Below are 23,182 nucleotides of genomic sequence, written 5' to 3' on the forward strand. Positions count from 1 at the left end.
TTTTCGGAAAGACCTAGACTTGTATGCTTCATTTTACCATGGCGGCGACAGAAAAAAGCTGCGCAGACGAAATTGATCGAGAACTAAGTCTCATCTCCCTTTATGAGAGTGAACTAAAACGTCTAAAGCGTAAGCTGAATGCTCAAAAGGTAGCGCAGCCCTTGCATTCGGCAGCAGCACCGGAACACACCGGTACCGAGTACGGCAACGATTCCGAGCAGGATCCACTCGACTGGATTTTGCAGCAACAGCAAACGTCGGCAGTTTCAAACTTGTTAGCTTCCATTCAATCACACGAAAGCCTTTTACGGGATGATATTGAACCCCTGCAAACAGCAATTCGCCAGTTTGAGTTTACTACCGTCGATAAAGTACCGCCTCGCGATGGCAAGCCGTCATCTCCTCACTCAGCCGTAAGCTATTCTCTAAAAGGCCACTTCCTGGCAAATGAGTCTATCCATGCGGACTTTGTGATTGACTTTCAACTACAGAATTCCCGCGCCGAAGACAAGATGACTCAAACGACAAAAATTCTGGGCATTATCTGCAACTTATCCAGCATAAATGAACCAGATCGAGACTTGTCGTGGTTGGCTCGAGAAGCCAAGCCTACTGATTCCGGTAATTTTGCCAGTTTCGTAACAAAAATATGTTCCTACTTGGAATTTGATGTCCGTCGTGAAGCTTGTTTAACGAAATGGGGCCATGTCACCGTAACAAGGGATCATTCGAAATACCTTATTGAGATCCCTCTTGATCATGATAATACCGGTACGAACTTTCATTTGTCGACGCTTTCCATCGTCTGGGGCTGGAAGTGGAAAGACGAGCATGATGTATTGCGTCTAACACAGACGGCTTTTGAGTTGGGGCTCAAACAACAAGATTTGGACTTCCTTGTACAAGCATGCGGCACCTGTGAGAAGGCGATTGGAATCGTTCTGGCACAGACGAGCGGGGACACGATGCTTTTCCCCAATGACGAGCAAGAGTCGAGGACGCCAACTTTGCCAGATGTCGAACAAGACGCTGATCAAGAGGATAATGACAGTTTGGACGGCGGCGTTCTGCGCGAAAATGCTTCACTTGCGTCAAGCACGCAATCCCTTACTAAATCCCCTAGTGGGCGTCGACGCTCCGACTACGAAGTACAGCGGCTTCTTAAAATCCAGCGCAACCAGCAGTTGCTGGAAAAATTGGGTCTCTCACATTCCTCAAGGTCGAAACCAACCACGGCTGAGAAGAGGCGCCCTGCGGAAGAGCAAGCAAATCAGGAGCTGGAAACGAAGCGCAGGAAACGAAAGAAAGAATTGGACGGAAAGCGACGGTTGTCGGGACGAGTTCGCCTGAAGCCTGTCACCTTTGCGGAAGAACAAGTATTCCATCGGAAAGGGTCTTGGAAAGATTCGTTCTCGAAAAGGACAAATCAGATTCAAAACGGTGAACACAGGAGTTTATCTGGACGCATTGCTCAACCGCGCGGACGACCACCCACCGGGTGCGCATGGGATACCAGAATTGGAATGTGGGTAAAATTCAACGACACCAGCGATAGGAAGCAAGATGCAGCTGAGCTTATGAGGCCGTCCTCAAGTGTGGCAGCCCAGAGCTCGTCAACGCTAGAAGCAAATTATTCCTTGGTTGATGGTGCTTTTTCTTCCACTCGAGATGGGACTGCTCCTCAGATGAACGAGTACAGCAGCCCGTCGAATGGTACATTTCCTCGTCCGCGTGGAAGGCCACTTAGTGGGCATTCCTGGGACGAAAGACATGGTATTTGGGTGCCGGGAACCAGCCCTGGAAAAGTCAGTCAAAACGATTATGGTCGCATAGCACCATCGATACGCGGTCCGACAGAAAGATTGCCAGAGACACCCAACCATCCAAGCTTTGAAAAGTCGCCGTCCAATCTTCGAAATCTTGACCATTCGAAAAGTGGCGTAAAATTCAGCACTCCGTTCGCCAAGACAATTCCTCGACCCCGCGGAAGGCCACGTAGTGGGCATTCATGGGACGAAGTGCATGGTGTTTGGGTGCCCCTGGGAAAACGGAGTCAAAGCAAGTTTGCGTATGTCATACAACCGTTACACGACAGAACAGAAAAACTGCCCGAGACGCCCAATCATCCAGGCTTTAAAAAGTCGGTGTCCAAGTCCAGCAATCGTGATCTTCCGAAAAGTGACGAGGAGATAAAAAGTCGTTCCGCCACGACGTTTCCTCGGCCCCGTGGACGACCACCAATAGGATGCTACTGGGACGAGACACGGGGTTGTTGGGCTACGCAACTGAGTACTCGAGAAGTCGACCAGCCGACAGGGGCATTGGCACCCAAACTTTCCCGTAATTCCATATTCGACACGGGCGCATTGCATGTTAGCGCTCGATCAGCTCATATCAATGTTACAGATCATCCAAGAAAACCGACAGATAATTTTTCCGGTCGCTTTCCGCGACCGCGGGGAAGACCACGGGCGGGATGTATCTGGGACGAGGTCCGTGGGCTCTGGATCCCTGAGATGAAAGCCCCAGAGACAAAGCCAGTATTGACGGAGCGTCCCACCATTCCACTTCCGATCCCACGAACGAGTTCCAAAAGTCCGTCAGTCACGCGGCTGCCATTCTCGTTACGTCCCGACACTATCCAGCCAAAATCGTCTCCGGTAGCAAACAGCGACGGTACGTACGGCCGACCCCGGGGAAAAGCTCCACTGTACTATGGATGGGATACCCACCGCGGAGTGTGGGTATCACAGTCAAACCCGTCCGTCAGCTCGTCACGGATAGCAGACCGTTCTCCCGTTTACGAATCACCACCCGGCCAGAAATATAGCAATGCGATAGCGATGCCATCTCCAGCAGTCGTGAAGGTCGGTTCCGAGATCGATCGAACGCGAGCAGCAGAAGGTTTCGTCATTCGGGAGCAAGGGAATCCTATGGGCACGGGAAATAACGTGGCTGTTGATAGGAAGCAGTCGGAAATCGACAAAGAAACTGCACTTTACGAATTGTATCAAGAAAAGCTACGGCATCTGGAAAAACCGCGGAAATCAAATGGGTAGGAGTAACTCGAGTATTGCGTTGCCGACTAACTAACTAGCTTGCTCACGGGAGCACCTCGCCGCATCAGTCCTCTTGTTCGCTTCACCTTACTCGGGTCCAGGGGAGAGCGAATCGTACGAAACGCCAACCTTTGCTATTCTAACTACGCCAACGGAGAGGGATGGCACGGGTGGTAAGGAATATGGACCACGCGTAGGGTAAACTTCCTGGGGAAGGGTAGTAATTCGACGTCCGTAGTCTACGGTGTACGTCTGTAGGTCATCCGCGTGTGTACTATGCGTCGACTGCAACTGGGACTGCGTCCTCTCCGTGTTGTAAGCCTATCACTGTCTGTCTACTGTGCTGGTGTTGTCCATAAAAAAGAGTCTTCGTGCAGCTTCGTTGCGTAACGACGTGCGCTGTCAACACTCCCACGTAGCGCGCGTACCGTACCATTGTGGGAAACAGGACCGAAACGGGCACCGGCACAAACACACCAGGTTGTTGGGGGAGCATGGCGTCCGAAGGAGATATTGACACGGCTGCATCAGCTTCTGGTACTACCGAGGATCCCGACTCTGGCGAAGTGATTGGTTCTGCCGCTCTGCGTCCCGTCTTCTTGGGGAATTTGGTCCCGAATTACAGTACGGATGAAGTGACGACGCTCTTCGAACGGCCCATGCTGCCAGCCGCTGCTGCGGAAGGCGCGTATCGCCCCATTCCCGTGGATCGGATCGATCTCAAGCGGGGGTACTGCTTTGTCTTTCTCAAGGATGCTGCTACGCAAGCGGACAAGGAACAGGCCGAGCGATTTGTGTCCGACATCAACGGCATGTGAGTCTGTCTACCCGTTTTTTCGCAACGTACTTTCTACGTATTCTGACTACCGGAAGTTGCCTTGTGCGAATCTTTCTCTCGCTCCCGCACCTATATCATCGTGTCTTCCCTCTCTACCCTCTCCTCCGTTCGGGCACACTCTACTACGACACGTGGGAGAAGCGCGCCGTCTCCGGGCGCCGTCCGTCGACGCAAACTCGTCCCACCCAACCAATCCGTGACTGACCTCTACGTTTTCCCTTTTTTCTTTCTTTCTTTCTGTTCTACCAATCGTCGCAGGCAAATCGCCAACGTCTCCAACTCTCTCCGTGCCGAGTTTGCTCGTGGCGATGGTCGGGTCAAACGCAAGGAAGACGAACGGCGCAAGAACATTGCGCCCTCCGAAACTCTCTTTGTCGTTAACTTTCACGAGGAAACCACCAAAAAGGAAGACTTGCAAATGCTGTTCGAGCCGTTCGGGGAACTCGTGCGCATTGATTTGAAACGCAATTACGCCTTTGTGCAATTCAAAACTATTGCCGAAGCGACCAAGGCCAAGGAAACGACCAACGGAGGCAAGTTGGATCAGTCCGTGTTGACGGTAGAGTACGTGGCTCGCGAACGCAACATGAACGGTGGGGGCGGCGGCGGTATGGATCGCCGCGATCGGGATCGTCGGGGACGCGACTACCGTGATCGCTACGATGACCGTCGGGGTCCTCCCAACCGGGGCATGCCCCCGCCTCCCTACATGGACGATCGACGCGGCGGTTACGACCGTCGCGGAGATCGATACGATCGTCCCGGATACGATCGGATCGACGACCGATACCGACGGGAGCGTAGTCCCCCCGGCTATCGGGGACGCCCGCGGTCCCGCTCGCGCAGTCCACCCCGACACTACCGTTCGCGCAGTCCACCGCTGCGCTACGACGAGCGCTACGACGATCACCGCCGCCGTCCCCCGAGCCCGCCCCCCGCGGCGGATTACCGAGACCGCCGTGGTGGGGCTCCGAGTCCGGATCGGGATTATCGTGGGGACCGTGACCGTGGCTACCGCTCGTAAACAAGTCGGACCAGTGCCAAGGATGGACTCGGCAGTAACGCAATATATCTGAAAAAGGCTACTTAGTTTATGATTACTGCCCATGAAGCGCGCGTGGAGATTGATTAGGAATGAAGTCGTGAAGTGCCGGTGTTTACTTTAACGATCAAAGAGCCGACTGAAACTGTTGACGGTCCGTGTCACGTACTCCTCGTAATGCGGCAACCAAAAGTCGTCCAACAAGTGGATGAGCGGAACTCCTCGACCACTACTCCCAATTGTAGCGCAGCCGCCGTCCATACTTTCATCATCGTAGCAATCGTCCTCATCGTCGTCGACGTCCACTATTCCGGCTTTGCCGTGTAGTAATCGTAACAAGCGCTCACCGTCCTGGCCCAAACCGAGCATCAGAGCTACGTCTTGGGCGGAAGCACGCCCCTCGAGTTCATCAAACAATGACAACCCGAGGGAGATGGGGCAAGATTTCGGACCACTTGTCACGTTGCTACGTGTTGAGAAATCTGGGGCCGACAAACGTTCGATTGACCATTTCTCGTCCGTCGAATCGGACGCATATTCGTGCTCAGGAATGCACTCCAGCTGGCTCTTGTGATTTTCTAGATGTCGGAAGCCTGTTGGTGATGCAGCAATGGCGGCTTTTTCCCAGGATCCGAAATCTGCTAAAGCGTTGCGGGCGTGGACTGCCGACGGGACGGGCGACAGCATCGTAGTGCTTGTAATGTTGTTAGGAGTTGTCGCAGGTAAGGAACCAACGAAACGACTGGCGTGGCAAAGGTTGTCTAGCGGAGACGTAGAGTGTGCAAAAACTTTTTGTCGTTGACGTCGCATCGATTGAACGGCTCGGGTCAAGAGGGATTGGCGTTGATCGAAGAATAAGCGGGAACTTGGCTTCCGTCGACCATGCCGACGCCGTTTGGTTACGATAGTAGATATGGTAGTCGTATCCTCCGGTGGTACATCATCTCGTTCTTCATCTAAACTATATTCCTCCTCCATGGTACTGACGCTTCCCGGCGATAATTCACGGCGGCGCGCTTGGCGCAAGAGCGAACGGGCCAAGAGACGACCACGTTGCTGGTTCAAGGTTGCCCATGTATTGGGTGACTTGATAACCGACATCGAGGCAGAGGAAGGCTGATCTTTGCTGGAAAAGGCACTGGCAAAGGAGGAATTCAAAAGAACCGATTCGGACTCCGTGAGCCGCTGATGCGCCGGCGACCCATCGTCGTCCGCAAAAATGTATTGATCGCCTTCCGAAAGTTGTCGTTCAAAGTAAAGGTCTGCGCTGCTAAAGATCGAGGATTCTTCCGTAACAATCGAACGGTTGCTTTCATCCAAGGATTCTCGGTTGAGAAAGTGACTCTTTCTTCGATCAGCGACGACACGAGAAATACGAATGTCACTACCTTCATCACTACTGGTGTAAATCATACTAGTTTCAATACCGACCCCATCCAAAGACGAAGCCACTTCGTGCTCTTCGATCAAATCCAGGTCGGAAGAGGACGACGAAGACACGACACTGCTGTTGTGACTACCAACTCCGTCGCCGAGTGCATCATCAAAACTACTCTCCTGGTCGTATTCCGCGTTTGCACCAAAGTAGAAGCGCCCTGGGGTCCGAGAGTCGTCCACTAGAGAGATTTGGTCGTACGTGCATCTTCTTTCCATAGCGAGAGACCTACTAGAGGTATCGACAATCTCTGCGGATGTTGTGCGATGGATTCCGATTGCTCCTTTTGGTGTCGGCGTATGTTGATGTTCTTACGTAGACTCGCCATGAGCGGGCGTCGGCAGGCCGAGCCAAGCTCGCAAACAAATTGCACATTTGCGAATTTTACATATAGCCGCTCGACCAAGGAAATTTCAAAGGACGACTATTTATTTGAAAAACCGTACCTTTGCAATGTGTCACACAAAAAACGTTTTTTTAACTTAAGCACCATTCCGAGAGAAGAGTTTGTATGGCAGCACATTTTCCTAGCAGTAAATTTTACATCTGACTGTGAATTGATTTGTGTACACGTATAACACTTCGCCTCTTACCAACGAACACGATGGCTACCAATTTCGAGTATATACGGACAACTGTAAACGAATGCTGTGTATATGCCACACTGATGTGAACTATCAGGAGCTACATGAAAGACGACACAGCGAGATCCTTGGGCGAAAGGACGAAGCTTCTGCAGGAATTTTCCATCGCTCACAGGATTATTGACAGTGAATGGACGTCGCGACATCACGCCTGCCAGTCCTTTAATCCACAAAGACTGTTATCCCTTTGGAACACAGAAGCGCAAGTGGAACAGTATATATCTAAAGCTGGTAGTATACGTCTTCCTTGGGAAATCGTGGATCTCAAACTTCGGCGATCTCTGTAACATCGGCTTTGGGTGGTGGATTGTTTCGATACTTGTCTTACAAGTCCTTGAGGTCCGCAGAAGTCATTACATTATCTGTAAGGGTATTTGCTGGTAATGACGTTCCTGGTTTTGGATTGATGTCGCAAACTACAGTAGTTTCCAACGACGGTTGGATCGGTGTCTTGCCTTGACCATCGTCCAGAGACTCAACTTCGCGTTTTCGGCGCTTGGTGGCAGGTTTGGATAGTCGGTGAGTCGGTGATCGCTTTGAAGCGCACTTTTTGTTGCCTTGTTTTATTCCGCTCTTTAAATTCGGGATGGAAGTTTTTTTTGTCATCTTCTTGGGCTTTGCTATTGGCAATGGTCGTCCCTCGACTAGCTTCTGCTCAACAGGATCCCATCCGTATCCTTGCGGTACCCAAAAGCCGTATACGCTCGCCCAGGTCCAATCCCGTGGCGCAGAGCTCTCGGGAGCCTCGTACGAGTGGAATCTGTCAGACTCTACGAGCGGATCACGGGAATGACGGGTGCCGTCTGCATGCTCAACAAAGCCGGCCTTGTAAGCAGTTTTTAAACTGCGTGCACCGTCACGTACGTCTTCGACCTCTCCAACTTGAACCATTCGCGTAAAAACCGTCTGAAAGAAAGCAGTAGCAAACAGACGGTTTGAGATATATTCTGGGTCTTCAACAGTTGCCCCCTTCTCCTTCTGTCCGGCACGTACCATGCATCTATTCCGTGTGTGCGGCTTAAAAGCCTCGTAGTTTGTTAGCGTAAAGGCAACAGAGAAGTAGCCTTTCCAAGCAATGGAGTCCTTTATAGCCTCGCGCATTTGGCGAGTAACAGCGCCTCGGACCAAAGGGTCCCCGCTTCGTGTTTCGTATACCTGATCAAGACACCTCTTTTCAACAATAGCGGCGATATTCAACCCTCGAGAAGATAACCAATCCAAGCATTTGCACTCGTCCTTATTTGACATCAAAACAAGTCGGGGCGACTTCACATTCCAGCATTTGTTTACAAGAGAAATAATCGCAGGCTCGACGGCTGCATGGGAGGGTCCGTACATGTAACAAAGCAGATAAATTTTGTAACATAACAGCTCCATATCGTCAGATACGTTGACAAGCTTTTCACAGTCAGTTGTAAATTGACCGGTGCTGATGAATTCTTGTCCTGGGAGATCATTATCATATGTTCTATTTCGCATCTGTGCCGACAACTGCTCCTTTCTGTCCACAACTTCGGTGATGACCTCATCGAGCCAGTCGACAGGATCACTAAACGTAAGTCTTTTCGTCGTATTTTGTTGATTGGTCTCCTCTGGAGATTCTACAGGTACCTGCCTTGCTGCAGGTCTCTGAGACAGTATACGACAAATTCGAACCGAATCGCTAGTGAGTGCACGAATCCTCTTAGAGGATAGGCTATTGAACAAGCCTTCCCAAATTCCATGACGGTGCTTCATCCAGCCTTCTCTAACAACTCGTTCACGGTGCTGGTGATCTATATTCAAATCTTTTCGTACTAAAGCACAATCTAGACAAAATTTGCACTTGCCTTGCTTTTGCTGCGAGACGCGATGAGCCAAATTCCCAATTTCCTGGATCAACCATCGCCAATTTTTCAAGTCAGTAGGATCTTGCTCCAGTGCGGATGCTGCTGCTTCCAATCGAGCATCCTTGCAAACTTCCATCTCGTAGAGTATGTTTCTGGCCTCAAGCGACTGTTCCTTTCTTGACCACATCATTAAGTGTCGCTGGTGCATCTGGCGAATGACTCGAAAGGTATCTTTACTTTGGGCTGGTGCCCCAATCATCAAAGCAAGGGCCTGCTTCCATTCCAAAAAGGACTTCATCACAAGATGAGAACGGGACGTTTCTTGACGCTGAACAAGACCGCAGAGAAGTTTAAAGGCCTTGGCCGTCTCACGGCGAAGTTGATTGAACTTTGAAAGCATCTGCCTAACTCCGTGAGTGTCGCTTGACTCGGCTACGTGACCAGTCAACAAAACGAGGGCTCTTTGTTCTCTTTCTTTAGACGTCAATTGTGAGGGGTAACAACGGGCACCTGAGCCGATCTTGTTTCCTGAACTTAACAGAAGGGCACTGGCAAGCCCCCCTATGTACCAAGCATGATACTCAGTATTTGTAGGCTCGCGATCCACACAACGTGAAAAGCTGACAGTCGCTTGATATATGGCATGTTCCAGTTGCGCAACGTTGATTCCGATCGATCTGGATGCAACCGACTGATCAAACAGAAGCCCATTATCTTCCAAATGCTGCAGAGTACTGCGAAACACATCAAATGGAGTACGAAACACATCGTGATCAAGAGGGCTTCCCAAAATCCTGGCCGCTGATTCGGGCAATACCTTGGCGATCTGCAGGAGCCCAAACGATAGGTGAGGGCGAGAAAAGAACTCGAGACCGTTGTGCTCAATGCGATCTCCGAGATAATTCACCAAGCGTTCCGCTATTGCGTCGACGCCTATCTCTGCTTCCTCTGGGTTGGCATTACTTAATATGCTCTCCTCGTCCGATACTTCTCCGGACATTGACTCATTCTCTTTATCCGATACGCCTTCGCCGCGTTGATTGGAGACTGTGGCAACCCCATTCAGAGACATGTTAATAAAATCCATTACGGCGTAATTGAGAGCAACCAGTGGAACTTCCACTGGCTCTTTCCAAGCAATGGCGTACCGTTTGTACCAGTTGGATGTGTTGCTCGTAATTGTTTCTTGAAGTAGCTTCCGCAGGAGTGCGCACGACTTTTTGTACGTCGTCTTCGTCGTCGTCGACAACCGTGCCGTCGCTATTTGCGCAACCAACAAAGCCGACGCCAAGACAACGCATTTGTGGTCAACCTTACTCCAGTACGAGACAGTACTATTCCTATCAGCTGTCCCGAACTCTATTCCAGTTACATCCATAGGCAAAGTGGGTTTTGGAGGAATTGTTCCGGGCAAGAAGACATATGGTGTCTGGGGTGCAAAACTTCGTGTACGGTTGTTGGCGCGAATCGATCCCACACGTGGCAAGGAGGTGGTGGCATCCCAAGGTACGGCCGAAATCTTGTATTTTTTCTGAAGCTCCTGGCGGATCCGATCTGCTGCGCGGGGAAGGGCTTTTCCTAGATCAGTTTGGAAGCCAATCAAATCCAAAGGACCAGTAGAGTTACGATCCGGTGTAAGACCCAGCAACTCGGCCACCTCACGACGGTTCTTCCAAGTGTTTCGCACAAAAAGCTGCAGCATGTCACCGTGGATCCCTGTCCAGAGACGGACTAAACTGGACTGATCGTTTTCGTATAGCGTCTTTTGACACAATAGCCGCAACGTGCGAGTGCTCAACGCCAAAGCACCGTCGTCAAACAATCCCGCCATTCCTACTGTAAGCTGAGCGGCCATTTGTAGTGCGTAACATCGATGAAAGTGAAAGGGCAAATTGGTCGAGCATGTCGGTTGCCGGTAGGGAAAATTCCTCGGTACGGGTGGCAGTTTGTTCAACGCGTCGCTGAACCGATTCGAATGGAACGTGCCTATCGTCACCGTGTTCGACGAGCCCGAAACTATCTCCTGATCGTCGGTATCGTTATCTTGTTCTAATACTTGATCCGGAACACGGACAAAGCCATGCTTTTTCACGTACTCCCAATAATTGACGGGTATTTCGTGATCACGGGGTACCGCATAACCAAGACTGTAAAAGTCCAGGCGCTCACTCCACGGTCGCAAATCCTTTGTACCACCTTCGGATGCTGCCATTGCATGATTCCTTTGTTCCCGTAGCGAACTCTTCACTAAACGACGGTATATTGCGTCCTGTTCCTCGTCCGAAGTGTCGACATAGGGATCTACCGAACCGCGCTCTTTCTTAACCATGGCAGTGTTCTCGTCATCCTTTGGTTCCTCCTCGAGTACGGGGTCCGCTTGCCTTTTAGCAAATACAGATGTCGCCGAATCGATCTGGTTTGCTCTAGTATTTGTTGGATTGTTTATGTGTGGTTCTGGTCGAATACGCCACACTCGTTCAATGGTCCGAGACACGACGTTGCCAACATCCGGTTCGTCTCGATAATCGTACTTGCGTTTCTGCCATCGATTCCTTACCACCGCCCATTCCGCGGTAAGTTCGTATTTTCGTTGCTTCACGGCGTAATACTCGGGTGTTTTGGGTGGTTTTGGTTTGGGTGGCGGCCGGGATCGTCTGCGCCGTCGTTGGTTTTGCGGCTCCGATTGGATATCGACGGTGGCGACTGGCGGGAGTGTTGCAGCGGTACCCCGGACCGTTTCTAAACGAGCCGGGATGTAGTGCGTAGCGGATTGTACCAACTTTTGCAGGGGCGCACGGGAATCGATCGTTTGCTGTTGAGCGGGTAGTGGTGGTGGCGATGACGGACGAGGACGACTGCTTTTGGGGAATCCGTGGTGGGTGGATCGGGATTGTTTCGGAATGTCGTGAACGTTGGCGGCTTGATACAAGGCATTCAAACGAGCCGCCGCATTCGATTCGTCAAGGTAAGGATTTTGGTACAGTTCATCAGTAGGGCCGGTATTCCGGTCGTCTGTTGGCGGTAGCGATGGGGGGACGGCATTGGTTCGATGGGTGTCGTGGAGGGGACCATTCCCGGCAGAAGGCACATCCGATGGAAGGTTGGTGCTATCCAGTGCGGAGACCGAATGACTAGCGAATCCGGGAGGAACGTCGTGTTCGTCCACGTCGTTCCCATCAACTTCCTCGACCTTTCCGACTGGTGGTCGGGCGGAGGAAGAAGAAAAAGCACTGTGGTTATGAGGCTCGTGCGCGTCGGCATCGGATAACGGAACGTCGGTATTGGGTTTGGGCGGTGGGTTTGAACCGTAAATTAACGACCTCAAGTCCATGGCCCAGCTTCATCCAACAAAACGACGCGCTCGATCGAATTGAAGCAACGGAAATTCACAAGGGATACTTCTTTCGGTGGAGTTAGAGAGTTCTCCAGGATTGATTTTGTGCCAGTACGTGCTGGTCTCTGTTTGCAGTCAACAGTAAATATACTCTACTAGTTAGTGACATTGTATTCCTACTGCGAGGAGAATTTCTGGGAAAGAATTGTCGACCGACTCGTTACGTTAGTCCTTGAACCCTATCATTGGTAGAAAACTTAGGGTATTTGGGTGCTCAGGAAGGCGTACCGACAGTTCATTGACGGACCTTCCTTGGTACGTTCATATCTACGTACACCGGACCGTATACGCATCCGGAAGAGTCGATACAGCAGCCCGCAACCGACGACGCCTCACTCCCTCTCCATTGACCATGTTCGTCAGTAAAGCCTGGCTTACTGTTAGTTCTGCATCGAATCTCCAATTTAGTCGTTTGTACTAGCGCTCAGGGTCACCAGCCTCTTTCTATTCTCACTCTCGACTATAATGTCGCTCTGGTTATCTCGGATTTCCCCGCTGCGAACGATCCAACGCTCGAATGTCCGTCGCGGCATCGTGTGTGCGGCGGAGCCTTCGACGTGGTTGCGATCCGGACTGCTCCATTCTTCATCGTCCTCCACGAGTCCTTCCGCCGCTAGCCTTCTACTACCGCTGGAGTCACAAGTACCAGTGGTGACTACCGCTGGTGGGATGAGTCTACCGTCTTTGGCCTTGACGCTCTCGACGGCGTCGCTGGGACAACTCGCGCACGTTATATCCAGAATTGCCGCCGAACTCTGGAACAACGCCATATGGTTCAACAAACGGACCTTTCAACCCTCCATTCTTCGGAAAAAGCGCAAAATGGGATTCCTGGTCCGATTGCGCACCGTCGGAGGACGGCGGGTACTGCACCGTCGACGGGCCAAGGGACGTGCGCGGCTCGGTGGCGGCATTTGAATATCCCAAACGATCCGCGCAGCCCACGCCTACCTAATACGAATTAACGTTTACATTTGAATGAACTTGTAGATGATTTGTACTTTTTGGACTCCTCATTGCTGTAGTTAGCTACTTTTATACCTTTACGGCTGCGTTATCTTAAGACGTTTACGGTTTCGCGAAGAGTTGCTCTAGACAGAGTTTTTTTTTGTGTACTACCTATCTGGCTATAGAAGACTACTGTGTTTCCGTATCGCTCAAGTTCTGAACCGTCTTTTTCAACGTGTTCAAAATGCTATTCACGGCCAATGCGTTGTCGGAACAAACAGACAAGAGTGCCTGGCATCCACCACCGGCACTACCCGGGCCCGTAATACCAGACCCCGTGATTGTCACCAAGACGTACACGGGATCGGACGATGCTGGCAGCGTGCCCGCCAAACGCAACTTTTGGCCGGGCCATGTTTCATCTCTGGTAGCTTCGGCATCACCTTCGAGGATCAATGTCCAGGGCGCCGTTCGCATCAAACGGGACATCAGGGTGTCACGCTGGGCTTGGGAATCGTCGGACATAGGAAAGCGTGTATCCACCCGTTGAAAGCCTTGCAGTCGGGCTACGGCTTGATCAAAGTCTGCCACCGATCGAAAACAGGGCAACAATAAATCGCAAAGACTCGGCTTTATTTCCACCGGTATGCCGCCAGTGCTAAACTTGACTTCCAGTTTTGCCAACATTGTACCTTCCCGATCGGAAACACTGGCGAATTCAATGGCCACGATGTGATCCACGGTTTGTCCTTTTTTCAGTTGGTCGATTTCGGGAGGAAGAAGCATTTTGCGGGGTGCAATGGATGAAGACGTACCCGAAGCGGAAGCCCGTTGGAGAATGCGCAATCGCCGAACTGTTGTATCCTTACTGTTTTCAAATCTCACTTGCAACAGGACCAGGGAAGGTTTCTCGGCTCCCGTGCCGACCAAAACCTGCGCCTCTTTGGACCGAGTTGGTCCTCGTAGATAGCGAATCTTCACCAACAATCCATTCGCGTGTTCGGGCCGTACCCAGACTTGCCAAACGCTAGAATCCCTGTCGCGGTCGGGATCCAGTTGCGGCTTTTGATTTTGGATAGCGGGTGCCAATGTCATGCCTTCAAAGTCACTAGCTAAGGAGGAGGCAATGGTGGAAGTTGCAGCAGGCGCAGCTTTGCTGGAAGCGTCTAGGGGTATGAAAGTGCCGTCATGTGTCCCACCGTTGGCTTTTGGACTGAGTTTGTAACTATCGGTCGAGGTCTCATCATCGCTAGACGTGCTGCTGGCCTCCTCTTCGGAAGAGGAAGACCCGTCAACATTCTCTACCACTGGAAGAGGTAGTTTCTGAGAATTCAAATCGTGCGCGACTTTCCGCTGTTCAACTTCCATCGGTATCAACGTGGCATCTTGACCAAGGCTTTGCATGCCTACATCACTATCATCGCTAGAAGACTCGTCGTCATCGTCAGAAGAAGATGATTCATCGCTGTATGAGTCCGAGGAAGATCCGGCTTCATCGCTACTGTCCTGCGAGGAGCTTTCCGAAGAGCTGTCCTGCTCGTCATCGTCTGAGGACTCGTAAAACTCATTTGCACCGTTCGTGTTCTTCGTTCTCGTCTCACCTTCAACATCTTTTAAAGCATCTGTCTTTTTGTCTTCAATTGGCACACGTAACGTATCAGAACTGTTTTGATCCGCCCAGCGGGGCAATGGCAAGTATGCTTTACGGGCACGATGGCCAACCAAGCTACTGAGAGTTCCAAAACGAAAGCCACCGTTCTCGCCCGAAACGGTACTGAAATCATCTTCCAGTGGAAGAGAAGAACATGCCGGTTTGGATGTCAACAACATTCGTTTTGCATCTCCGACCGTCAGCTGTCGTTTTAGTACTGGTAGGTCTTCCATTGCGTCTGTGTCATGTTGAAGGCCGACGGTGGCTCGAACAAGGTTGGACTCGAATCGGGCACGATCTCGAACATCGACGTTGACGTCGGTACGAGCCATCGACAAGATAGCCTCACACAGGGCAAACTCTTCAGTTGACGATCCGTTCAAAGAGGTGGCCTTAGAGACCATAATACGAGATGCGAAATGAATTGCTTGCTCCTTCTCGACCGCTTCCATTTCCAGAAACGCCCGTGCTATTAGACGAGCCACTTCTAAACGAGCAGAACCCTTAACCAGGCCAACGCCCACCGATTCACTAAGCGGTGATTCCGTTAGAGGCGCAAAACACAAACTTCCGACAACCCATAAGGCGGATGCTGTTGCATCGGATGAAAGCGAAACGGCGATTTTTGCCAACACAGTCGGTTCAGAAGCGTCCTCATCATCCTCTGGTGCGTTCTCGACGCGTGAAGATAGGGTATACACCAGCAGTATCAAAATGCGCTGCACGGCTCGTTGCTGAACATTATTAGGATCTTTAACCACAGAAATTTCGCCGGTGTAGGGCTCAGGCGCTTGCAACAGCTGCAAAATGCGCTGCATCACACAAACACATTCTCCAACAATGACAACGTGATCTGATGTTTGCGTCAACGTCAATAGTCCATGCAAGCAATCCAATGCGATACTATTCGTTTCGGCACGTTCTTTAGCCAGAACGCTGGTTTTGCCAGATTTTTGACCGTGTCGATCATACACGATGCGAGCTAATTCGACGGTACGTCCAACTGCTCGAATTGCATGCCGCACGAATTCGACGTGTCCGTCTCGCACGTAGGAGCGCATTTCTTGCAGCACGGCTTTAATGGCAGCAGGCTCCAGCGCCAGCGAAGTCAGAATATCGAGCTTGATCAGACGAGTAAAGGGCGGATCTAGAGCCTTGACGAAAAAATCGTGCAAAAATGGGGCAAACGCTGATGGGCAATGCTTCACCAAATCGCGAATGGCGGTCAATACCACGTATTGAATTTCGCGGCAATCTCTATGGATCCTGACAAGTGCCCTTCCCATAGCGGCACGTACTTGAATACTGGAGATACCACAGTAATATTGCAGAGAGCAGGTGGCGAGTACGACGCCAGCGTTGCGACTTTTGAGCAAAGGCATAGCGGCATGTAGGAGACGTTGATGATCTTCGGCCAGCTCGGTGTCCTCCTGAGTCGAAAACAAAACGTTGGAAGACTGTCGAACGGTTTTCGTACCATCGGGACCTGCAAGACCCAAAATGTTGCGTTGCCGCATAGCTGCCGCCAATGGCAATGAAGGGCTGTTAAGTTCATCCACGTACACTTCTTCCTCGGTGCTTGCATCCTCTTCGTCGGAATAGAAACCTTCTTTCACAACGCGACGTTTGACTTTGCGAGGCGGATGAGCGGTAGAAGAAGTCTTGTCGTCCACATGATCTCTAAAATGGGTTGGTAGGGACACCCCTGTTTGTGCAGCTCTAGTGGATAGAGGCTCCGGTAGCGGAGATGCCGACGTAGCGCTGGTAGCCTGAGAGTTGGCATTGTAGGTTGTTACGGGACGTGTGGTAGCAACGGTCCTCCGTACTCGACGTTCGCGATCAATCTGCTCCGCAGACCCGTTCCGCCATCCCAGGGGTTCTTTAAAAAAACGTCGACAGTATCGTGCCAGAATCTCAATAGTCACGACTTGCCCCCACTCGTCCATGTCGGTCAAGAGATGACACGTTTTTCGAAAAGAACCGTGCAAGAGTTCCAGCCGTTCCGGACACAGTTCTTGAAACGCAATCAAGGCGGACGTTAGCACCATGGTAGCCTTGTCTCGATCCAGCATGGACTGTAAAATCTCCAATAAGAGGGTCTGCTGGGACGGATCTGGTGCACACCGCGGATGCAGCTTGGACAAGGCGTTCGCGGCACACTTACGCACGTAGGGTGACGAATCCTGAGAGCATTTTTGGACGCCCAATATTTGAATTTGCAAAATATCGGCGAGTCGAATCGAGGTCAAGACACGCAAAGCCAGAGCTCGAATCCATTGTTCCGTATCGGCTAAACCACGTTGGAAAGCGTTGATGGACAACAGAGAGAGTTCGCGTGTTGTTGGGTCGTGATCCGCGTACTGTTCGAGGTACATATAGACCATTTTGCGTACCTCCAGACTGTAAGCTCCGACCAGCTTGACGACGTGCGGATAAAAGTCACTAACATCTCGTCCTTTACTCACGGAGGCGAGTAACCATTTCATGCCGCGTAGAATCGTTGAGGAATGCGAAGGATTGGAAGGATCTACCTCGGATAGACTCTGACGAATCGAGGTTGGAGAAATGGATTCTTCCCAATACTGAGCATCTCCCATAGTGGACAAAGCCGAAGCCAAATGCTGATTCAAGAAGGCGTCCGAGCTTAGACCCATGCCAGCGTTCACCGATGCCCCACCCGCTTCCAACGCATTCCACACGGAGCTAGCCATGGTAGCAGTAGAGTCGTTGCTCCGCTGGATCAGCCGGAGTACCCACCACAATTTCAAACACGTTGGTGCTTGACAACTGTAAGACAGCTCGGGGGTTAGGAGAAATGCGATAGCCCAACTCCTCCAGGTTGTTCAAGAGATGCAACAGCTGCAAGCACTTCTATCCCTCCCTCGACTTGATGGTGTTGCTCATGGTGCAGGTACCAGAGTATGAGGAGGCACAGTGGCTTCGGACGCATCTCGTTCCGTTCGTTAGCTTGCCCGCACCAGCCAATCAAAACGGGGCCTCGGACACGTAGACTCGTGAACCGAATATTTTCGACGCCCGATAAATTCTACTAGTGGCGTATTTTCCACCGGGACTCGAGCATGGTCTCGAAAACCCTTGTTGAAAGAATTCCACGTATAGTAGTAACTTGTTGAAAGAATTCCACGTATAGTAGTAACTTGTTGAACAGTGGCGTCCCCCTAGCCAGTCACATTAACATGTCCCAACCATAGGCTTTGCGCCATTCGGGATCGCTATCACGGGAACCGTGCGAACTGGCTGTGAATAAGGCTGTATTCGTGGAGGAACGCTTCCGAAAATACATCGTGCGACTCCGACGGAAATCGCACCTTGACAATCAAAATCTATACATTTGACCAAGGAATGTACTCTACTCGATCACGTTGAGCAAAAATTCCCCTCGAAGGGAGAAAAAGACGCTTTTTGGTGCAAAATTGTATAGTTAACATAATCAAGCAAAGATGTGTCCTTTATTACCACTTCTCAAGCAATCCAATGACCGATCGCTTCCTCCCTACAATGCTGGGATCAACCACCGCGACAACATCCAAAATTGAATCCCCATACAAATACATGCGACAGCAAGGTCACACTCAATGATACATGGTACGGTATCCTATGGTAACCAGTAGTCCCCAGCTGACGAGAAAGTTCGTCAAACGCACCATCACAGTCAGCTCCGAAAAGCTGTACCAATGCGCCAGCGACTGCGCGACGCGAGCGTACACGTAGTGCCAGGCCAACTCGCTAATGTCGGGTCCACTCGTCACGGTATTCACCATCACGACCGTTAGAAAAAGAGGAAAGTTCTCCAGACAATTGGCGTGCGAGCTACCCACGCGACCAATAAACGAGCTTTGCGAATCACTGCGCGATGGACCAAACGTGTTGACTTTTTTACCCGTGATGACCAACGTGGCACGGTAGGTCATAATAACCATCATGTGGAAAGCGATCCAGGCCGCAAAGGCCATGAGAGCGGCGGGAGACGAAGACAAATCGACAGACATGGTACCGACTAGAGGTTAGAAGGATACGCGATTCAAGTGGAAACCTTGAGCGAAAAATTGGCTAGAGAAAACGGTCCAAGTCGATGTTTTGTGAAGTAATATTTTTCTCACAGTCAGTCGCGATGCTGAAAGATCTGGTCGAATGAGCCTCCTTCGATCTTCTAAATTGTTGTTTCCCAAAACGCAGATAGTGAAGGATGCACAATCAATTACTGTTAGTGTTCGGCTTCGGGAATGCCGTTAACCTGACAGTTAAAAGGATTAAGAAGGAATAAAAGTGTCGGCGACTTCGAACATCCAATGAAAGTTTTGCATCCCAAAGCTACATGTTGGAAGTGATTCTTTCGAAAGGACCACCAACGGCGCCTCGATAAGATCGTTTTCAGAAACCTCTCGTCAACTGATCGAAGCGATGGTTTGGGTGCCTCTGTAAGAGTCGTGGAACAAAGATTACATTAGAGAAATTCTCCTGCCTACACCGGCGCCGTCATACATGGCACATTCATTGCGTTTCCAACCTGTGGATTAATAGACTTCCTAGAGCTAGATGAGCAATTGTTTACCGACTACTGTTACCCTAATTGAAAATTGCAAGCCTTTTTCGGTTGCCCACAAAAACCAATTCCGCTTCCACTGCCTACAGTATCGTAAGAAAAACATTCAAACTGGCTATTGAAATGTGATAAACAAATTAGTTGATTTTGCTTGCAGTCGTTTGTGTGGAAACATAAGGAACGACAAAATTACAGGAACTGGAAATCAGGTAAAAGCGGAATCTCCAACAAACGTCCGTCTAGTTGTTGCCCTCGCACACGAACGAGTTCTGCGACAAGATCAAGGCCACAATTAAACCTGTACAAACCAAAACCAAAACATATGTATATAAGTATACGATCCAGCGGCAGCATCGAGCGCACGGAACAGCATACGTGCACTCTCCGACGTGTCCCACCTTGTACGTACCGTAAAGACCGAGGGCTTCGGCGAAAATTAGGATAAGAATCATACCGACAAAGAGCTTTTCTTGCTGACCCACCGCACGGACACCGGCGTCTCCTACAATACCAATGGCCATACCAGCCGCCAGACCGGAAAGACCGCAGCATAGACCAGCCGCCAAATGTGCAAAGCCGGTGTATAGCGAGTACTGAGAAAGTCCGTTTTGCGGAGATACAATGGAACCCTGAATAATCACGGCCACAATGAGCCCGTAGATTCCCAGAACTCCCGCCATAACTACGGGAATGATGTTACGCATGACCAGACCCGGGTTCATCACACCCATGGAGGAAATACCGACTCCGGACTTGGCTGTTCCGTACGCGGCGCCAATATTGGCAAACACCAGGGCGGAAGTCACTCCCATAAACCCAAAGAAAGGCGCAGACGCCGGGCACGTTTCCATTTCGACACTCATGATTAAAATGCGGTTGTAATTACGAGCGTTAGCTTTGCTTCTCTGTAGACGAAGGAGAAAAAATGGTGAGATTGCTGCTTGCGACGGAGTCACGACGGTGGATTTTTCTTCACGAGGTTTCGAGCCGTCATCAACGCGTTCACTTTCAGTCCTGTTTCGCCAAAACGAAGCGGACTTGCTGACAGTACACTGGAGGCACCACTCTGTTGTTCATACAAGGAAGCTCCATCCAAATCTAGAGTCTTAGATACACTTTGTAGCATACCTTCGCACACACCTTATCCTTGGGATAGTAGTCCTTGCGTTAGCGTGCTTGTGGTTTTGCGCTAGTGGCTGCTTGCACTTTCTGCGGGAACGACAGCCGCGGCGGCGCCTTTTCGATCTTTCCAAAAGGCCGCGGCGAAGCTCGGAATCTGGAGTTGGTACGTGTGGCGAGCTGCGACAGAATGTTGTCTGTATGTAACTGAAGATTGCATTCTATGCGTTTCCCCTAATTATATGCAAAAATATGCCTGTAGGAATGGTCGGCAATTTTTGTCGGAGCAATTGCGTATTGTACGTTTGTCTGTATAAAATCTGTGTCGTGCAAGCTGAATAATGACTCTTCCACGTCTGCGCACGAAATGGTATCCCGGCAGACTCTCTATCCTACCACGTACAGACCAAAAAGACGAGAAACAGTTGGTTCGCAGGATTGCAGGATTGTTTGTACTGTCAACATACGGTGGGTGAGCTCCCAAATCTGAGTGTGAACACCATCCCTTCCTTTCCCATCCAACCGCCATAAAAACGGTTTCCTCTCCAAAACCATTCCAATCGTCTCAAATTCACCATGACAGTGAAAAAATGCTCCCCCTTCCCAGCTGACGCTACCGACTACTCCTCAAAGTATCAGGAGACGGAAGACGCCCTTCGCGTAAGTGCAGCACTCTCTCAATGGAATGAAATCCGCCAGCCCAGAACGTCGTCCAAGGCGAGAGTCAGTCGTCGAGCACGAAAGGCGATATTGGACAAGGTGCTGGACGATCACGGATCTAGAAATCAATCCTTTTGCGGCTGCTTGTCGGACATTTCTTGATAAAGGTCCGTAACGATTCATGTCCACTGCTTTGTGGTGCGAGAGAGCGATTCACCGTTCCAGGACGACCCTGTGCCCGTAGCGATACGACGCCGTCGGGATTGAATCTGGAAATGCGCTCTTTACGCTAGATTGCCTAACGAGGATCATCCCAGACACTCTATTTTTGACATTGGCGAAAAAAAGAGTCACACGCGATGAGACAATGCGATACTCACAATTTGTTAGTTCGTTGCACTTATGCTGTTACATATGACTATCCTACTAACCTATCCTGGGGACAGCCTGTCTCTGTCGATGGTAAGTTGACACGAGTTTCCCTATTGCATTTTCGGAAGAAAAACCACAATCTAGTCAGAATGTTTTGCGACCCCGTATCCCTTGGATGCGGGGTATTCTTGTCCAACGCAGACGCATTCGTTACGGTTGTGGAAGAGTCTAGCGAATGGTATGCCGGTGTGGTTCGTTTTGAACTCACCAATTCATGCCACCTTGGTTCGTGATCGCGTGCTCTTGAGAGTGGACATCGTTTCGCCGGTAAACGTGTCGTCCTAGGGAGTCTCACACGCAAACACAAACTCACAGGCAACCTACGTCGTTCTTGTTGTCTTCAACTTCTAGGTTCATCACGTCACGTGCATCGTGTCTAAATATGTGCGATAATGTACTTTGGGTTGTGGAGGCAAGGTACGTGGTTATGGATCATTCTCGCATTCCACAAAGGGGACTACACTCTGTTCCGTGAGCAATTTCTTTTGCAAGGATCGTGTTCAATTTTTTCAGCCCCGACAGTAAAACGAGACTTTTTGTCAATTATTTTCGTGACTCTTTCGTACTCGCTCGATTGAGACTCGTTGGCGAATGCTGAACAGTTTACTCACCCATGATGTGGTCCTGACCCACTATCGTTGTTGGTTTTGCAGGCAGGTACAGAGCTCGCATTTGGTTCCATTGGCCCTGGGCCGACCTAGAGGCAGAGAATGTGTGCGTGTGAGAAAGAAGGGTGTTTCAATGTCCGTTGGCCAATATATATGTATGCTGGTACGAGTTTCGCACTCAGCCCACCTTGTCTATTCCATCGCTCACGTGACGGTAGACCAGGTACCCCGCAGGCCCCGCTCGACGGTGTTGGTACCTACGCATGAGCGTACGCAAAACGCCTGGGGGTCTTCAGGGGGAGGCCAACGGGAAGTCTCGCGGTACGAAAGCTTCGCTCGCCGTTTCGGTGCCGTTGATTTCTCGCGTTTCCCACACGTCATTTTGTAGCCGCACGCATTTACGGGATGAAGATACGTTCTTTTTCCTCGAGAAAAGAGCATCTTTATCGTCTAGGCAAATCTTGCGACGCCCCGGTTTTTTAATACGGCCCCACGATGGAATTTCACGGGCTTTCGGAATAAACTTACGTTATCAATTTGTTGCACAACGTGCCTGGTCTATACTATATTAGTACTTCGCTAACTGTCTAGAGCAAACGAGCAATAATGAGAGGGAATGGAAGGGTCACCCAAGACAGGGGATGCGCGGGTGACAGTTTCCTATCACGGGCTTACAGTTAGGCCTTTCATTGTCCAGACGCAGACGCAGGGACCGTGGGATCTCGGGGGTTTGGGTGTGGCGGTCCTACTTTTCCGGGCCTTCACTACCAGGCCAGCCCTGTTCCCACCCATCCGAAATGGGACGTCACCACTTCTCGGTATGCTCGCTGACCGCTCTGAGCGACCAGCGCGGTGTCGAAGGACGTGGCCGCGTTGGGACGCCGCAATGACTGGACATGCACGACGCATGTAATGTGGAGAAAGGCATACGTCAGTAGGTCCGGGTCTTTCGGATGCCG

General features: G+C 50.7%; 8 protein-coding genes across 8 annotated transcripts; 3 read left to right on the forward strand and 5 right to left on the reverse strand.

The window, feature by feature from the left end:
• Positions 1-38: 38 nt before the first annotated feature.
• Positions 39-3,059, forward strand: PHATRDRAFT_47736 (predicted protein; the record flags this gene model as incomplete). Its single annotated transcript, XM_002181919.1, has 1 exon — positions 39-3,059. The coding sequence occupies one exon, from the start codon at positions 39-41 to the stop codon at positions 3,057-3,059; it is 3,021 nt and encodes a 1,006-aa protein (XP_002181955.1).
• Positions 3,060-3,539: 480 nt separating this feature from the next.
• On the forward strand, positions 3,540-4,939 carry PHATRDRAFT_47737 (predicted protein). The gene is made up of 2 exons (XM_002181920.1): positions 3,540-3,873; positions 4,156-4,939. Exons 1-2 carry the CDS (start codon positions 3,554-3,556, stop codon positions 4,919-4,921), a joined length of 1,086 nt encoding a protein of 361 aa, XP_002181956.1. The 5' UTR covers positions 3,540-3,553; the 3' UTR covers positions 4,922-4,939.
• Positions 4,940-5,059: 120 nt separating this feature from the next.
• PHATRDRAFT_47738 (predicted protein) lies at positions 5,060-6,592 on the reverse strand (the record flags this gene model as incomplete). Its single annotated transcript, XM_002182079.1, has 1 exon — positions 5,060-6,592. One exon carries the CDS (start codon positions 6,590-6,592, stop codon positions 5,060-5,062), a length of 1,533 nt encoding a protein of 510 aa, XP_002182115.1.
• Positions 6,593-7,342: 750 nt separating this feature from the next.
• On the reverse strand, positions 7,343-12,178 carry PHATRDRAFT_47739 (predicted protein; the record flags this gene model as incomplete). Its single annotated transcript, XM_002182080.1, has 2 exons — positions 7,343-7,924; positions 8,012-12,178. 2 exons carry the CDS (start codon positions 12,176-12,178, stop codon positions 7,343-7,345), a joined length of 4,749 nt encoding a protein of 1,582 aa, XP_002182116.1.
• Positions 12,179-12,605: 427 nt separating this feature from the next.
• On the forward strand, positions 12,606-13,226 carry PHATRDRAFT_47740 (predicted protein). Its single transcript, XM_002181921.1, has one exon. It carries the CDS (start codon positions 12,707-12,709, stop codon positions 13,157-13,159), a length of 453 nt encoding a protein of 150 aa, XP_002181957.1. The 5' UTR covers positions 12,606-12,706; the 3' UTR covers positions 13,160-13,226.
• Positions 13,227-13,279: 53 nt separating this feature from the next.
• On the reverse strand, positions 13,280-17,326 carry PHATRDRAFT_54789 (predicted protein; the record flags this gene model as incomplete). Its single annotated transcript, XM_002182081.1, has 3 exons — positions 13,280-16,297; positions 16,406-16,449; positions 16,672-17,326. 3 exons carry the CDS (start codon positions 17,324-17,326, stop codon positions 13,379-13,381), a joined length of 3,618 nt encoding a protein of 1,205 aa, XP_002182117.1. The 3' UTR covers positions 13,280-13,378.
• A 1,025-nt stretch (positions 17,327-18,351) lies between these two features.
• On the reverse strand, positions 18,352-18,872 carry PHATRDRAFT_47742 (predicted protein). Its single transcript, XM_002182082.1, has one exon. The coding sequence runs from the start codon at positions 18,848-18,850 to the stop codon at positions 18,434-18,436; it is 417 nt and encodes a 138-aa protein (XP_002182118.1). The 5' UTR covers positions 18,851-18,872; the 3' UTR covers positions 18,352-18,433.
• A 601-nt stretch (positions 18,873-19,473) lies between these two features.
• On the reverse strand, positions 19,474-20,586 carry PHATRDRAFT_29011 (predicted protein). Its single transcript, XM_002182083.1, has 3 exons — positions 20,533-20,586; positions 19,814-20,309; positions 19,474-19,702 (listed from the first exon to the last, which is right to left on the reverse strand). Exons 2-3 carry the CDS (start codon positions 20,265-20,267, stop codon positions 19,644-19,646), a joined length of 513 nt encoding a protein of 170 aa, XP_002182119.1. The 5' UTR covers positions 20,268-20,309; positions 20,533-20,586; the 3' UTR covers positions 19,474-19,643.
• Positions 20,587-23,182: the final 2,596 nt, after the last annotated feature.

This window comes from Phaeodactylum tricornutum, chromosome 14 (assembly GCF_000150955.2).
Source record: "Phaeodactylum tricornutum CCAP 1055/1 chromosome 14, whole genome shotgun sequence".
Taxonomy (NCBI): Eukaryota; Bacillariophyta; class Bacillariophyceae; order Surirellales; family Neidiaceae; genus Phaeodactylum; species Phaeodactylum tricornutum.

Bases quoted from the DNA above. Each gene is read 5' to 3' on its own strand.
- PHATRDRAFT_47737 (XM_002181920.1), top strand. From the start codon at position 3,554: ATGGCGTCCGAAGGAGATATTGACACGGCTGCATCAGCTTCTGGTACT. The intron at 3,874-4,155 runs GTGAGTCTGTCT...CAATCGTCGCAG, and splicing joins GTGTCCGACATCAACGGCAT to GCAAATCGCCAACGTCTCCA.
- PHATRDRAFT_29011 (XM_002182083.1), bottom strand. From the start codon at position 20,267: ATGAGTGTCGAAATGGAAACGTGCCCGGCGTCTGCGCCTTTCTTTGGG. The intron at 19,703-19,813 runs GTACGTACAAGG...TGGTTTGTACAG, and splicing joins CGAAGCCCTCGGTCTTTACG to GTTTAATTGTGGCCTTGATC.
- PHATRDRAFT_47740 (XM_002181921.1), top strand. From the start codon at position 12,707: ATGTCGCTCTGGTTATCTCGGATTTCCCCGCTGCGAACGATCCAACGC.
- PHATRDRAFT_47742 (XM_002182082.1), bottom strand. From the start codon at position 18,850: ATGTCTGTCGATTTGTCTTCGTCTCCCGCCGCTCTCATGGCCTTTGCG.